The 15,181-nt window shown below is 38.8% G+C and overlaps 2 protein-coding genes across 3 annotated transcripts; both read left to right on the forward strand.

The window, feature by feature from the left end:
* Positions 1–2,326: 2,326 nt before the first annotated feature.
* On the forward strand, positions 2,327–5,385 carry LOC130924202 (snRNA-activating protein complex subunit 1-like). Its single transcript, XM_057850611.1, has 2 exons — positions 2,327–2,995; positions 4,753–5,385. The coding sequence occupies exons 1-2, from the start codon at positions 2,381–2,383 to the stop codon at positions 5,173–5,175; spliced, it is 1,038 nt and encodes a 345-aa protein (XP_057706594.1). The 5' UTR covers positions 2,327–2,380; the 3' UTR covers positions 5,176–5,385.
* A 224-nt stretch (positions 5,386–5,609) lies between these two features.
* arl9 (ADP-ribosylation factor-like 9) lies at positions 5,610–14,344 on the forward strand. 2 transcript variants are annotated; one of them, XM_057850614.1, is made up of 4 exons: positions 5,610–6,053; positions 7,503–7,683; positions 7,756–7,931; positions 10,249–12,890. In XM_057850614.1, exons 1-4 carry the CDS (start codon positions 5,787–5,789, stop codon positions 10,270–10,272), a joined length of 648 nt encoding a protein of 215 aa, XP_057706597.1. In that variant the 5' UTR covers positions 5,610–5,786; the 3' UTR covers positions 10,273–12,890. The 2 variants fall into 2 exon arrangements, with proteins under 2 accessions (XP_057706597.1, XP_057706596.1); XM_057850613.1 differs by having other exon boundaries at positions 5,611–6,053; positions 12,739–14,344.
* The last annotated feature ends 837 nt before the right edge of the window (positions 14,345–15,181 follow it).

Below are 15,181 nucleotides of genomic sequence, written 5' to 3' on the forward strand. Positions count from 1 at the left end.
AGGGGGTCGGCAACCGGTGTTTTGAGAGCCGCATGCGGCTCTTTGGCGCTGCCCTAGTGGCTCCCTGGAGCATTTTCAAAAATGTTTGAAAATGGAAAAAGATGGTGGAGGGAAACATCTTTTTTGTTTTGATATGGTTTCTGTAGGAGGAGAAAAATGACACAGACATTCTTAATGTTTTCCAATGCTATAAAAATGTGTAGAATAAATTTATTCAACATTTCTGTCAACGAAGATTTGCGTCATAGCATGCAACACACGTGTCTATCAGCAGGGAGGGATGCCAGGCAGGTGGCTATTTTAAACCAACCGGCGGCTCTGTGATGCAATGGATCCAAAAGGGGAAAAAAGAAAAATAACTTACAACATAGGATTCAACATTTGATCGAATCATTTGCATTCATTGCCAATGCGGAAGCATTGCCTGAACGTTAACTCTGTGGCGAGAAGTTTTCAAATAACAAAAACAGCAATGTGGAAAGATGGAAAGGGAAGGCATGCTACATTTGAAGCAGAGTACCCAGTTGGGAGTAGAAAAAAAGTGTGATTGCATTACTTCTGAAGAACTTGGAGGAGCGCAAAAATAGAAGTGGATTGCATCGCCAAACTCCACTACTGCAGCAAGTTTCATTGCAACCCGAAGTTAATAAAGCGTGGAAAACCGTTCACAAATGGTGAGTACATGAGGGAGACATTCATCAATATATCAGAACACCCACTTGCAGACTTCAAAAACAAAACCGAGATAATAGAAAATCAAGGACATGCCCAGATAAGGGGCGTGTCATGCACGTTCCATTTGTTTTTCGAAACCTCAAAATAAAAATGACATCAAAAATCGGATTCCATTTTTGCATTTATTTAATTTCATAACAATGAAACAATTCATTAATATTGTAATAAATTTGAGGTGGTATCATACAACTGAGTAGTCAAGTGGTGCGTTGGCTGCACTGCAGGGAAAATAAACATTAAATCAATAGGGCGCATTCTGTATTTTTAGCCAACTTGCGTCATTTTGATATTCGGCTAATTAAGCTAATAGGGATACATATAGCATGTGTTGCCGTCTTATTGTTAATAGGCTTATTTTAGGCTTTTAATTTTTTGCGGCTCCAGACTTTTTTTTTTTTTTTTTTAATCCAATATGGCTCTTTCAACATTTTGGGTTGCCGACCCCTGGTCTAGTCAATGTCAGTGAATGATTTAATAGAAAATATTCTTTTTTCTTTATATACGTTATTTTGACTAAATTCTTGTGATTTTGTCAAAAGTATGACTTTTCCTTTGAAGTGTGATAACTAAGACATTTCTGAATATTGTTTCCCTTTCAAACACTCAAAATGTTTAGTGGCATCAGACCTATCTACACAGTTTTTTTTAATGCCACCTATGGACATTAATACAAGTATTATTCTAATAGCAAAACTAACTATGCTGTATATATATATATATATATATATATATATATTTTTTAAAATAAATTTATTAGGATCATGGAAGCTTCCACTTGGGGAAAATATATACATACAGTATATCCTGTATATACATAATTTAATAAAAAAATTATTAGGATCATGGAAGCTTCCACTTGGGGAAAATATATACATACAGTATATCCTGTATATACATAATATAATAAAAATATACAGTACTGTATATATATATATATATATATATATATATATATATATATATATATATATAATAAAAGTCTAATTTGAATATTTAATATGACATAGTCACCCCTCTCGACATAGTTAGAGGCTTGAATAAGTCCATAAGTCATGACAACAGAATTTCTTCGCAAGCAAACTTGTGTATTGGCCTATGGCGCCCCCTAGTGACTTTTGGGTGTTAAGACTCTCAACACACAAATTCCTCTAGTTCCATGTTTTTGACTGGCCAAAGAAGCCATTGCATGGAATCATGGAAAATGCATTATAACACACCAAGTTTACAGCATGTCAAAAATTATGATTTATTATATTGGGAGTCAATGCGCCAGAACGTGGCATTGTTACAAGAATTTAGTACGAATCTCCCCAACCTGTTTGCAATAAGTTAGAAATTGCAGCATGGTGCCATTTTGATGTTTACATGTTTTTACTATCCTGGGGGAAATATATTAGCTCCCTAGTGTAATTAATTGTAACTTTTTCTTTGAAACACAGACAAAAAACTAAAAAAAATATATATTTTTTTTAAAAAGCCAGAGTATGGACAAATAACACCGACGGGTTAATAAAAAAAAAAAATAAAAAAAAAAAACACGTTAAATGTGTTCCATTTGTCCTAATTGGGCCACGCCCACTTTGTGAATGATTTAAATCTCGCGTCACTTGACTTGAACAAACACCTTGACAAAATTGGACCCAAGATGCCTCGCATACCACCCACGTACGCCGACACCTTCTACGAGCCTCTGACCGAGGACGTGGAGGCTCTCCTCTGCCGTTTCCAGAACGCCGACTCGATCCGCGTGGAGTGCTTCACGGCCCTTTGGAGGGAAGCCCGCTTTCAGGACGTCTTCTTGGGCATCCCTAGCATGAGCGAGATGAAGAAGTTCTGCCGGGTGACCATGGCCACAGCGGTCAAGTATTTTCTACCACCCTACTGTTACCAGATTCGGGTCGGTGGGCTGTATTTTATGTACGCCTTCTACAACACGCAGCTCGCCGTCCCTCCGGTGCGGATCCGCCTGACCCTCCAGAACTGGGACAACGTGCAAGATTTCTTGCGGGACTCTGTCCTTAACGGCCACTTGGACGTGATTTATGTATATCGGAAGCTGGTCTCCGCTAGGGCGTTGGAATATACTGCCATGCCGCATTTCCTCGTCTTCCATCGGGCTAAAAAGGCCAAGGGCCAGAAGGTGTGCGCCGGAATGTTGGCCAGAGCCACCGCGGTGAAGGAGCTGCTTTCTGAGGACTACTTGGAGGAGGTCGCCAACGTCCAGAACCACTACTACGAGATGAAGAACGAACTGATCGAGGTCCGTATTACGACTACAACAAATATTACAACGGTAGCCAAAAAAGTATAGCAATAAGATCGGTATCACTATTAGAGTTCTTGGACTGTAGATGGACTATACAAATATAAATTAAGATATTTATTAAATTAATTAATTCAATTATAAAATAGTTCATTAAAATGTTTAACATTAAAATGAATAAAAACAAAAATACTCTAGTAATGGCCCCCAATATCACTTTAAAGTTATTCTTTTCTAAAATGTCAGTATGTTTCACATCATTGCCTGACAATAGATGTCCAATTGAGTTATACTGGGAGGACTGTTTCTCAATGCTGTTCTTTCAGTAGCGCTAGACATCCTGTCCATTTTTTTTTTTTTTAACAAGTCTTTCAACATGCCTCGTTTATTAGTAGAAAGCAGCGAACAGGAAGGAGGTATTGGGGGGATAGAAGAGAAGTACAAACAACAAGAAAAACATTGAATGTCTACACGAACTATGAATATGTTGGTGCTATCGTCAGCCAGCTGTATTTCCAGTTGACCCCATGTAGGGGGCCTGATGACGAAGGAAAAAAAAGGGGGGGGGGCAAAAAGATGAGTGATTAGGAAGGGTGGAGTGTAGTGGTGGGAATCTTTGGGCACCTAACGATTCGATTACGATTCAGAGGCTCAGATTCAATTTATAAATCGATTATTGATGCACCCCCATTTAATGTTGTGAATCAACCGTTAAAGTTGTTAAAATTGCTCCCGTATTCCATAATTTCCCTTCGGTCTACTTTCGACATGTCCCTTTTAAAACTGTTTCATCATTTAAAGATAGATTCAAGTCAAGATTTTGCCAAATGGTTTATTAGGTTTGCTACAACAGAGCTGGTCTATTGCTTTAAGATGGCAGCTGTTTACTAACGCTGGCAAGTCTGTCATTTCACATCTAGTGTTCTAATACATGTTCTAACACCGCCGTCGTCTGTCATTTCCCATCTAGTTCTACATATATGTGATATATACCGTGGCCGTATGTTTGTAGCAACTAGCAACTGGGCCTTGTGTGTAGCGGCTGTTGGCCGCAGCCAGGTATGATTGTTTTTTTTTATCTAGCGGCATGAGTTGAACATGATATTTACTCTCGGTCCGTTCCTCATTGCGTCCCGAAGACCGCGCTGACTGTGTTTTAGTTCCGCCTTACCTGGTATAATTCAATAATCGGGATTTGGATGTTTGTGAATCGTTCTCAAACCTTCCACGGCTGAATCGCGAATAATCTAAGAAACGCAAATTTTGCACGCTTCTGGTGGAGTGTACACAAATCAGCCATGTGAAGTGTAGAACCCAGTATTTGTGTGATGCTGGCATCCTATTCTATGGTATCTGATTGCTAATCCTGACAGAGTTTTACTACTTGAGTGTGTCTAATTGCACCTAGTCATGCATGAATCCCAGACATATGATAGTCCTGCAGACGAGTGGAAATGCTGGCAAGAGCCGCGCCATGCTGGGGTGGGCTGCGCTGGCTCACTGCTGGACTCCTTCCGCAGTCCAGCAAGGAAGCCAGACATCCAGTCCATTTTAACTGGGAGGGATGGCAGCTATCATTTTGATTGGATTGTTGTTAAACCGATTGAGGTGTTGTTACCCCCCTAATATGTACATCTAATTGTTCCATTAGACATTCTCACTGTTGAGTCAGGAATTCCATTTTTTTCCCCAAAAATAATGAATTAACACACTTTAAAATGCTGTGCTTTTCTAATTTTGCTTTCCCATCATAGGTCCGTCTGCAGGCCAACATGACCCATGCCGACTTTGACTGCCGCCTCAAAGACTCTTTGAATGAGTTCCTCACATGGCAGCAGAAGACTTTTAACCAAGCAAACATCACCAATGAAAATGAGGATAAACCCACCGTGGAGGAGGACTGCCGTAGCCGGGCCGCCATGCTGGCCTCCATCAAAAAGAGGAGCTACGGGCAAGGGACCTCCAAGTCTAGGGGACCCTGCCAGGAAGTGGCGGCGGAGTCGTCCAGCTCGGGTCGCAACAAGAATGGCAGACCCCTGTCGCTAAGAGCCCGCACTTGGAACACTCTTGGGAAGAACAATGAAAAATCAGACATGCAGCTGGGGCATTTGAGTGGGCACGACCAGAAACAGGTGTCATTGCAACAAAAGAAGCGGCTTCAGTGCTACAAGCAATAGATTGTCCATATGCACTTAGCTGTTGGATTATATTTTTTGTTTTTTGTTGATAAAATGTGTAAATACCCCTATTTCTATTAAATTTTGATGCTAAAAATGCTCAGTATGTTGTCAATTTATCAATGCCAGAAATTATTTCAAGTAAAAATTGAATGAAAATTTTGTATTGCTCGGGGTTTTATCATCCAAAATGTGTTCAAGTTAAATGAGAGCAAAATGGTCTGCGCTATTGGACAATAAAATTAGATTTAAAAGAATCCTCCTATCCACTTTTAACTTCTGTTAATTTATATACTTGACATATAATTTATATTGTTTGGGGCATTCCACGCCTTTTTGTTATTTTTTTATTTTTAATATTCTTTTCAATCGGGGGTTCAGGTCCATGTTTATCCCTTTCCGTCCCCTTTCGGGTTGCCCGAATACTTACATCAACAAAGAGCTCCAGACCGGAAGTATGGGGAAGAAGCTACTTTCGTGCTTCCGGTCTAGTAATCCACTTGTTGATGGAGAGTGAGACGATTGTTCATTTAAAGTGTAACGGAGCTGTTTATTAAAACAGTTCAAGCAGTTTATTGAACCAGCAGCTAGTTTGTTGTAGCGCAAGGGCCATGTTTGGATTGAAGGAAGCCAGTTTCCTCGGCTTCTCCGTGGCTCTGGCTGGGGGACTGGCCTATGTCGTGTGGAACTACGCGTTCGTCACTCGGGAGTCCGGTGAACGTCGCCCAGAAGATGACAATGCAGAGGGCCGAAAGAGGCTTAGTCCTGGAGAACAAAAGTCGAAGAAAGAGGAAAGCGGGGATAACGTCGAGCAAAGTATCGTCGTTGACCGCGTTGCGCCTGCTTGCACAAGCGAGAGAGAGCAGAAAGTACCCGAGGTAGGCGTCAATAGAGGCGGGTGCACTTTAGTAGACACCCCGGTGATATATTAAAAGAACCAGAGTTGCGCCGTTACTTTTGACGATGTTATTACATTCAACCATTATTATGTTTTTTTCCATTATAAGTTTCTTGTGCACTTTCCAAGCATTTTGTACACAGTTTAAAAAGAACAAAACTCCGAGCCTATGTAGTAGGAGTGGGAACCTCCTGGTTCCTCAAGATACGATACAATTTGTGATACAAAGCTCACGATAACGATGATCTCATGATTTAGCGATACAACAATTATTGATTCGTGTCAGGAAATCGTTCTACAAAAATAAATGTGAAAAACTAGCTATTTTCACCCTTCTGCTCTGAGTTTATCACTGGGAGACGTCCGATCCATTTGAAGTGGGAGGATGAACGACTTCATTCACTGCCATCCCTTCCACTTCAAACAGATTGCACGTCTGTGGTGGTTAATGGTCACCAATGAGTTTAATTTTGGGGCATTTGGGGTCATTTACTGTAGATTTTTGGGCATTTACGGGTCACTTCCTGTTGATTTTGTGTGACAGAACAGGAATTGACCTGGGAATCTTCCCAGATGAATAGGCACTGATTGTGTGACAGAACAGGAATTGACCTGGGAATCTTCCCAGATGAATAGGCACTGACTCAAACTCAACAGGAAGTGACCTGTATATGCCCTAAAATGACCAAAAGTGACCAAGAAACAGCCCAAAAATTGGATAAACTAGCTGTGAATGCTCTGGTTTCAAATTAACGAATGATCATTCACTTCTGCTAGTCTAAATGGATTGGGCGTCTAGTTCCGTCAATGGCAGGCAGAGTTAACAGAGACACTATTTTGGTGGCAACTTGTTGCTTCCTTTTTTATTGTTATTATTATTTATTGTCAATGTTTTGTTTTTGTTTTTTTAAACATTGACACCTTTTTAAAACGATATATCGATTCTTGGCAGGAGCATATCGATAACCTTTTGGAATACAAAGTATCACGATATATCACCATTTCAATATTTTGTCACACCCCTAATATGTAGCCAGACAAAAATGAAACACTAGTGTTTAATGGTACTACAAACGTCACTTCTAACCAGAAAAATGTCTGGAACAACCCTCATTTAGTCAAAATCTTGTTTCGGACCCATTGGAAGAAAACGTTTTATTGAGTAATTTATTTGAGGGGATGTTTTCTCCCCTTTAAAATAATAGAATGTGTAATAAAATTGTTTTTCTATATATTTTTTATTTAAATGTAATTCCCTGTTTTTCTGTAGTGTATATTACTTTGCCTACTTTTTATTTCTGAGTATTTTTTATTTTCAGAGTATTTATCAGCACCAAGTGAATTCAATGTGTTTACATATAGATCAGCAAATACTCTATTTAGTCCTGAACAAATCAATTTTTAAACTGTTGCGTAATTGTGTGTGCAGCAATCAAAGTCGGTGAAGCCAGAGGGGACCCAAGTGCTGGTTCTGGGTCTGGAGGGAGCAGGCAAATCCAGTCTGCTGTACTCTATGGCTATCGGCAGTCTGGACACTGCCATGGAGCCCACGGCAGGCTTGAACGCCGTCTCTATTAACAGAGAAGACCTGCGCATTGAGTTCCTTGAGAGTAAGCCTCACCCCTCACTCTTTTTTTTTTTTTTCTCTGCTGTTAAATGCCTTTTCTCCTGTTCGTCGTCAGTTGGCGGCAGTGTGGCGCTGAGGCCTTACTGGTCCAAGTACATTTCCAGGGCTCTGCTGCTGGTCTTTGTGGTGGACTCTGCAGCGCCACAGCTTTTCACTGAAGCCAAAGCACAATTGCACTCACTGCTTGAATCTTACCCCTGCCTGCCTTTAATGGTACTGGCCAACAAGCAGGTGAGAATGGTTGAAATACTACAAAAAAAAATATATATATATATTAGGCCTGAACGATATTGGAAAAAACTATTGTTGCGATTTTTTTTAGGTGTGCAATATATTGCGATATTATATTGCGATAGTAAAAAAAAAATAAATAAATAATTTTAAAGAAATATTCACTAGATGACTTGAATAGCTGTTTGGAAATACTTTGCATGACACACCGTGACCACAGTGTATTCATATAATACGGTTTCATTTGTGAATGATTAAGATTGCTGTATTATTATGAAGGGATCCAGGAAGCCATGTCTGCACAAAATAGATAATTTCTTGAACACAATATTTGACACTTCAACAGCAGCAAATACATTAAATGACAAATAAAAGAGCAGGTGCATTCGTCCCCTGAGTTTTTGACAAAATATAACAATAAATAACAACTTCGGTAAAATAACAACAAAGTTGTAAACATATTTGAACAAAAATATTAAATATGACAAATAAGAGTTGTTCACAAACTATAACAATAAATAAGAACCTCAGTAAAACAATAAAGTTGTCAACATATTTGAACTTAAATATTAAATCTGTCAAATAAAAGTGCAAGTGCATTAGTCCCCTGAGTTGTTTACACAAAATATAACAATATAGAACTGCAAAACTGCAACAAAGTTGTAAAAATATTTAAAAAATATTAAGTATCAAAACTTTATGTGCAGCTGTACTATAGTTATTTGAAAAATACGATTTACAGTTAATTTAAATATAAAAGAAACAGAAACTCAATTGAACTTGTAAATAATTGAACTGAATAACAGCAAATAACTGATGAATAACAGAACCATTTTAACTCCCAAATTTATGTATTTGTCTGCATATCGTCCACCTTCCTTGCTCAGCAATTCTCAACTGGGTCTCATAGGTTTTTGGCCAAGACTACTAGTTTATCCACCATTGCAGGCTTGAGACAACAACGTTGGCACGTAACAATGTTCCCACCTGTACTAAAAAGCCTCTGATGGGAAGCTCGTAGCAGGAATGCATAGATACCTGCGTTTTAAAAGGTCCCACATGTTCGACGGATTACTTCTTGTTGAGGCAACCATGGCGAGGCACTGTCAACAGGGCTGTTTTTTGTTCCTTATATTCTTGTCGATAGCCAAAATACTTCCAAAACTCCTTTTGGAGACAGTCTTCCCTATTCAACGTGTTGCTTGCTTTCACTTTGAAAACGGCCCCTCCTCCCTCCGCTCTGCTGTTCGGCCCCTCCTCCCTCCCTCCACTCCGCTCTAGCAGGGGAGGGGGAGGAGCCGATGACTGCGAGCTGGAGAGAATGAGAGACTGCACTCTCTTTCTCGCTCCTTGCTCAAAACAAACGTTTGTGGATTTAAAAAAATGAAATGAAAAAACTATCGCACGTCCTTGCGATGGGACTATTGCGCATGCGCACATCGCGATGGCGATGTTTAAACGATATATCGTTCAGGCCTAATATATATGTTAATATATTATGTATTATTATTTTGTTATGTATTTTAATTAACTTTCTTAAATTCATTTAGCATTTACTTGACATCGAAAACATAAGTAAAAGATGCTTAAACCTTCATTTTTTTATATTGGCGTCAAGCTGAGCTGCATTCCAATTAATGTAAGCAAATAAAAATTCTCTCTTTCTCAGACTATAAGGTGCACCAGATTATAATTGCACTGCTAATGAGCGAGTGAATTTTAATAAATAAGGCACATCTGATAAGTATTGTAATACAGTTATGCTCCAACAACTTGGTTTGAAGTCATTAAGCACACGCAGAATCTGCACCTAAATGTTATTGTTGTAAGTAGAGGTACCACTGTATATATATGTATATTGTGACATCACGAAAGGTAGGCCTAGACAGGACGTAATTATTTTTTCCCGACGTATTAGGGCAGGATCCTCGGTTTAAAAAAAAAAAAAAAAACCTGCGAGGTGTAGACATGGCCTTAATCTGATCCTCTATTATCCACTCCCCCAGGCTGGCTGCAATCAAGTGGCTTAAGCAGCCACACCTGGGGGATATGCACAGCATGCTGGAAAATGTAGTGTCTGGGCTGGCGGCCATTTTGATAGGATTCCTCTTCTCCTGCCAAGGAATATAGCACCACTTCACTACTTGCCCCCGTGTGATGTCACAATATATACTAGTATATTAAGGATGCAACAATACTCGGTTTTATATTGAACCGTTCGATACGCCCGCTTCGATTCAATACGGAAAAACGTTCGATCCAAATGAAAAGCTCCCAAAATATATTTTCCGAACTTTTTTTTTTGTCCACCGCGCAGGCCAAGCTGTCCACTTTGCCTTGAAAAAAAGAAAGAGCGAGCTCCTCCCCGCTAGCCCTCCCCTCCTCCTGCTGCTTTTGTTTATGGCACACGAGGATCATTGCTATCGAGGAAATACAAAAGCTTAAGGAGGCGGCTTCAACGTCGTACAGATCCGCTGTACAATGAGTGGCAAATTAAGAGCGGTGTACTTCAAACTCTTCCTGTTTATGAAAGTTGATTGTCATATGCTGGTGTTGTGCAGTAATGAGCAGACGTGACTTGTGTGTGTGGGGCGTTTGTTAACTGTTTTAATGCTCCGACAACCCTCGCGCACACACTAGATATCATCAAATAGCAACCTAGATGTGCTTAGTTAGATCCCATGCCATTGGCTGCGTAAGCCCAGAGGGATCATTGGACCCGTAGTCCATACACTACATTGATGAATTAAAAACCACCCTGAATGAATGGAAGCTAAGCAGGCCAAATCAATCTATACCAGTGACTATAGATAATGCTGCAAATAATGTTAATTCAGTACACATACACATGACACAGATGAACTCGGACCACAGATAGGATATTTTTCTCATGTGGTAAACCTAGCTGCTAAGAGCTGTAGCAATCAACAGTGTGCTCCGCCTCACTTTACAAACAGTAAAGATTGTTCTCAGCACTTTTATATAAAAAAAAAAATCAGTAAGAAGTAAGCACATAAATAGTATGCACTAAAATGCATGTTAATATGATGGAATTGTTATTTTTGCTTGTTAACAAAATAAAAAAAAAACATGTATTTTTTGTTTCAGAGCATTAAATGTTCGAATCGCAAATCGTGTCTCGTATCAAAAATTGTACTGAACCGTGACTTAACTGTATCGGTGCATCCCTAATATTAATATACCGTATTGGCCCGAATATAAGACGACCCCGATTATAAGACGACCCCCTCTTTTTCAAGACTCAAGTTTGAAAAAAGACTTTTTGAACACCAAATTAATTTTTATACAGAAACGACCACGGAAAGCTTTTCTCTGACTGTGAGCATTTTTTAGGCGATCTTTTTGAGCTCTCCATCTCCGTACATTACACTCTGTGACACCATATTTCACAGCCGCTTTGCAGTTGTTTGAAGACACCGCCTCATTTATCACCATCAACTTGAAGTTTGCGTCATAACTTCTCCTCAGCTGCCGGTGTTCTGCCAAAATGTCCTACATCGGCGAAACGTCCTACATTAGTCGAATTTGACACCTAAATTACTACCGTGCGCTCTAAACTTGTTTTGTTTAGATGCATACAGGAATAACGTACTAAAGAAATGCCTGCAGAAAATACTTAAATGTAGTTATGTCAGATAAGGACGGTTTAAATATGCTACGTGACTAATGTGGTCAACTGCTTCAAAGCTAACACAAAAAAACACAATGGTTAAAAGTATGAGAGGGTAATACATGCAAAAAGTATCTTTGAGGCTGTGAAAAGGTTCTAAATAACTAAATAAAAACAAAAATAGTGAGTACTCGCCGCTTCCAACCGATGTGCGCATGCGTGTGAATGCATATGCAAGCGCCCTGAGCATTGTGTAGGACGTTTCGCCGCGTAGTAAGGAATGGCCAAACACCGGTTAACCTGGCCAATCTTCGACCCACTTTTCTCCAAATTGTCGCGAAGTTTCTCCATTTTCGGTTATCTCTTCTATTACCGGTATTTTCTTCTCTTTTCCTTCTTACCACTTTCTTCTTCGTGTCAGGGGTTCGCTTTGGCCGCCCGAGTCGCGTTCAGCATTCGATTCATTGATGACTGGCGCCATCAAGCGTCGTGAATGGGTACATGTCTAGGCCGCAGTTTTTTTTTTTTTTTTTTTTTTTTAGGCCGCAGTTATAAGACGACCTCCTCTTTTTCAATCTTATTTCAGTGCAAAAAACATCGTCTTATATTCGGGCCAATACGGTATATATATATGTACATGTATATATTTTTAATTGTTTCTTAGTGTTGTTTAGAATTATAGAGTTTATATACAGTAAGTTTAGATTCTATGATTAATTTTATTGACTTGAGCGTCCATCTTTAATTACCTTTATCTGAAAACATTGATTTTTTTTTTTTTCCCAAACGTGGCTTTTAAAATAATCCAATCACAGCTTTTAGCAACGGCGTCAACCACACCTCCTACCAAGATTGGAATTTCTGTCCATTCATTACTCAACAGTTCAGTGAGAATGTTCTGGAATCACTACTAACTTTTAGGTTCCATGCCTGCCATTGAAAACGATAAGGCCATTGAAAACGATAAGCAGTCAATTAATTTAAACTGGGAGGACTGGCTGTGAATGCTCATCTTTCAATGCCTTTGATGGCAATAGACGTCCAATCCATTTTGACTGGGAGGGTTGAATTCTCCCTTTTCAGTCAAAATGGCTTGGACATCTAGCGCTGCCATTAGTCCAGCGAGTTAAGTAGGAATACAGGCCCAGATGGGCACCAACAAGTGTGGTCTTTCAGGACCTTCCGGGCGCATGCGGCATCACCGATCTGCACGATGCGCTGGCGCTTTCCGAATTGGGCGCCCGAAAGTTGTTCCTCATCGGTACGTGCGTTAAGAAGGGCGAAGCTGAACTGAGCGCCGGTGTGATGGATGCTCGAGAACTCATCGTGCAGATGGCAGGCGCCAAGTAAACAGCGGTAACTGGTTTTTATTTGATTGTTCTCGTGTTCGCTTTGCACCTTTTCCAAACCAACAGACTGGAACAAAATTGAAATGTAACCAAAGAGGATTTCTCCCCCCCGTTTTTCTTTTGGAATAGAGCAGTATATTTTACTTCTGGAGGTGCGTTTAACTGTTACACCTGTCACTATACAGCAACGGCACAGATGTATAATTTTTGTATTTTGTAGTTGAGAAAAGATGTTTGGACCAATGAATGTGAAATTGGAGAATTTCACATAGCAGTTAGGAATCAATAGTCATTACTTTATTCAATCAATGTCGGTGTTTTTTTTGTTTTTTTTCCCATTAAGCCTTTTGTATTTTTATTTTTTAAAGATTATTATTTTATTATTTTGGAGAATTTATTCTTATATTTGATAGTTCAAAATACAGGGGATGTGCCTGTTGTTTCCTAATAAGACGATATATTTTTCTAGTAAATAAATCATTTTTTGAGAGGATATTTTTAGGGGAAATCTTTCAGAAACTTTTGGTTCAACCTTCCCTGATTCTCGTGTGGATTTGGGTCACTACTCTATTACCAGTAGGCGTCGCCAAAGTTCATGAGAAAGACTTGTAAGGGAAAGACGGAATTAAACTTGAAACTTTTTAACGACATCGTGAAATGAGGGAGACAATACTGCGGGATTTTTTTTTTAGGGAGTTGCGAGGGGGGTTATTAATAAACAAAAATTTACGTGATAAATATCAATATTGTTTACTTAAAATATCTACACAGTTGCTGTAGTGTCCAAGTTTTCAATGAATAAAAAAAAGGGGTAAAAATTCAACATTGTAACATGTAGTCATATTTTTTAGATTTAGAATGTAACGTTAGGGGAGTAAACTTGTATGTTTTGTGTAGTGATGGATTGCAAATTCAAATGCAAGATATTTTCAAAGGAAAAAAAGAAATTTTTCAGATTTGGTTAGAAAAAAAGTTTTGAGGCTAAATTCTAAATTTATAAGCATAACATGATGTATGTTAAAGTAATAGAATTTCAAGATAAAGGTAGAAAGGATTTTTGAGCTTTAAATTTTTCTGGATTAAAGTTTTTAATTTTTTACTGACTGATTTGTTACTGATTTTTACTTTTAAGACTGAAGAATTGTATAAAATAGAGGTGGAATTGGTTTTCCAAAACAAAAAAAAATTGGAAAATTTGGATATCAAATTCATATATTTTGAGATGACCTTTCTTCTGAAAAAAAAAATCCATCTTTCATGTTGTCTTTTCTGCATTGGCCTGATATACCTTTGTTTTTTCCTCCTACGGGTGTTTGGATGACTTAAACAAGTCCACTCTTTTGTAATATCCTCAAAAAACATTTACTCAAGCCACCTTTGTTTTCTTGATGTTTTTTGGGAGGATTTTGAATTAAAGAGGATTGTTGACTTCCTTTGTTGCCTTTCATTTTGTGCTTTTAGAGTTTCCATCCATTAGCGTCCTTCTCAATTGGATCAATGACTCTTAAAAGGACACACAGGGTAAATTTCTGTTTCAGTGCTCATTTACTGTGACGAGCTGACATTTTAGCGAAGGTTAACAAACACGGCGTGTAGCGGGACGCTGGTGGAATGACTCCACTGCTCCCATTAGACCAAGACATCATAAAATGTTGTCACATTCCCTTTGCAATTACAATCACAAACATAAAGTTTAACTAACCCTCCTTTCTTTCATTAATCAAGAAAAAAGATAACCACAAATTTTGCCTCTTTAATTTACATCATGATATAATGCGAGCACCTGAATTAAGAGCTAACTCCATTTTTTAGCTTTTAAATTGCTCATCACGTACTCCCTCCTGTCAATCTGTCACATTAAAAGCACACATTGCAATCGGATCAGCAACCCACAAAGGAAGTGCGGCTTCCGGGACCGGCTTTCCTCACTGTAATCAAACGCGACGTGATGTTATTTATTAGCAATTTAGCCGATGGCAACACGACTGGAAGAAATAATTCACTTACTGTAGAGCTTATTCACGCTAATGTCCAATAAACTTATGCTTGACAGGGTGAGTGATTTGATTTTGTGTTTTAGTCTTTGTTTGACAAAACTAGCTCACATAACAAGAAAAGTTTGACGCTATAACATGATCAAGTTTATCTTATGTCAATTTTATGCTTTTGTGCTTAAGTTCACACTGTATCTTGATAAGTTTTGCAGTTAAGAGAGAATAAAGCCCTAAAGGGATACGTTTTACACTATAACATGATAAAAGTTTTACGTC

This window comes from Corythoichthys intestinalis, chromosome 11 (assembly GCF_030265065.1).
Source record: "Corythoichthys intestinalis isolate RoL2023-P3 chromosome 11, ASM3026506v1, whole genome shotgun sequence".
Classification (NCBI taxonomy): domain Eukaryota; kingdom Metazoa; phylum Chordata; class Actinopteri; order Syngnathiformes; family Syngnathidae; genus Corythoichthys; species Corythoichthys intestinalis.

Excerpts from the sequence above, each read along its gene's own strand:
- LOC130924202 (XM_057850611.1), top strand. The coding sequence starts at position 2,381 with ATGCCTCGCATACCACCCACGTACGCCGACACCTTCTACGAGCCTCTG. Across the intron at positions 2,996-4,752 it reads TGAAGAACGAACTGATCGAG|GTCCGTCTGCAGGCCAACAT; the intron begins GTCCGTATTACG and ends TTCCCATCATAG.
- arl9 (XM_057850613.1), top strand. The coding sequence starts at position 5,787 with ATGTTTGGATTGAAGGAAGCCAGTTTCCTCGGCTTCTCCGTGGCTCTG. Across the intron at positions 7,684-7,755 it reads GCGCATTGAGTTCCTTGAGA|TTGGCGGCAGTGTGGCGCTG; the intron begins GTAAGCCTCACC and ends GTTCGTCGTCAG. Across the intron at positions 7,932-12,738 it reads TGGTACTGGCCAACAAGCAG|GACCTTCCGGGCGCATGCGG; the intron begins GTGAGAATGGTT and ends GTGGTCTTTCAG.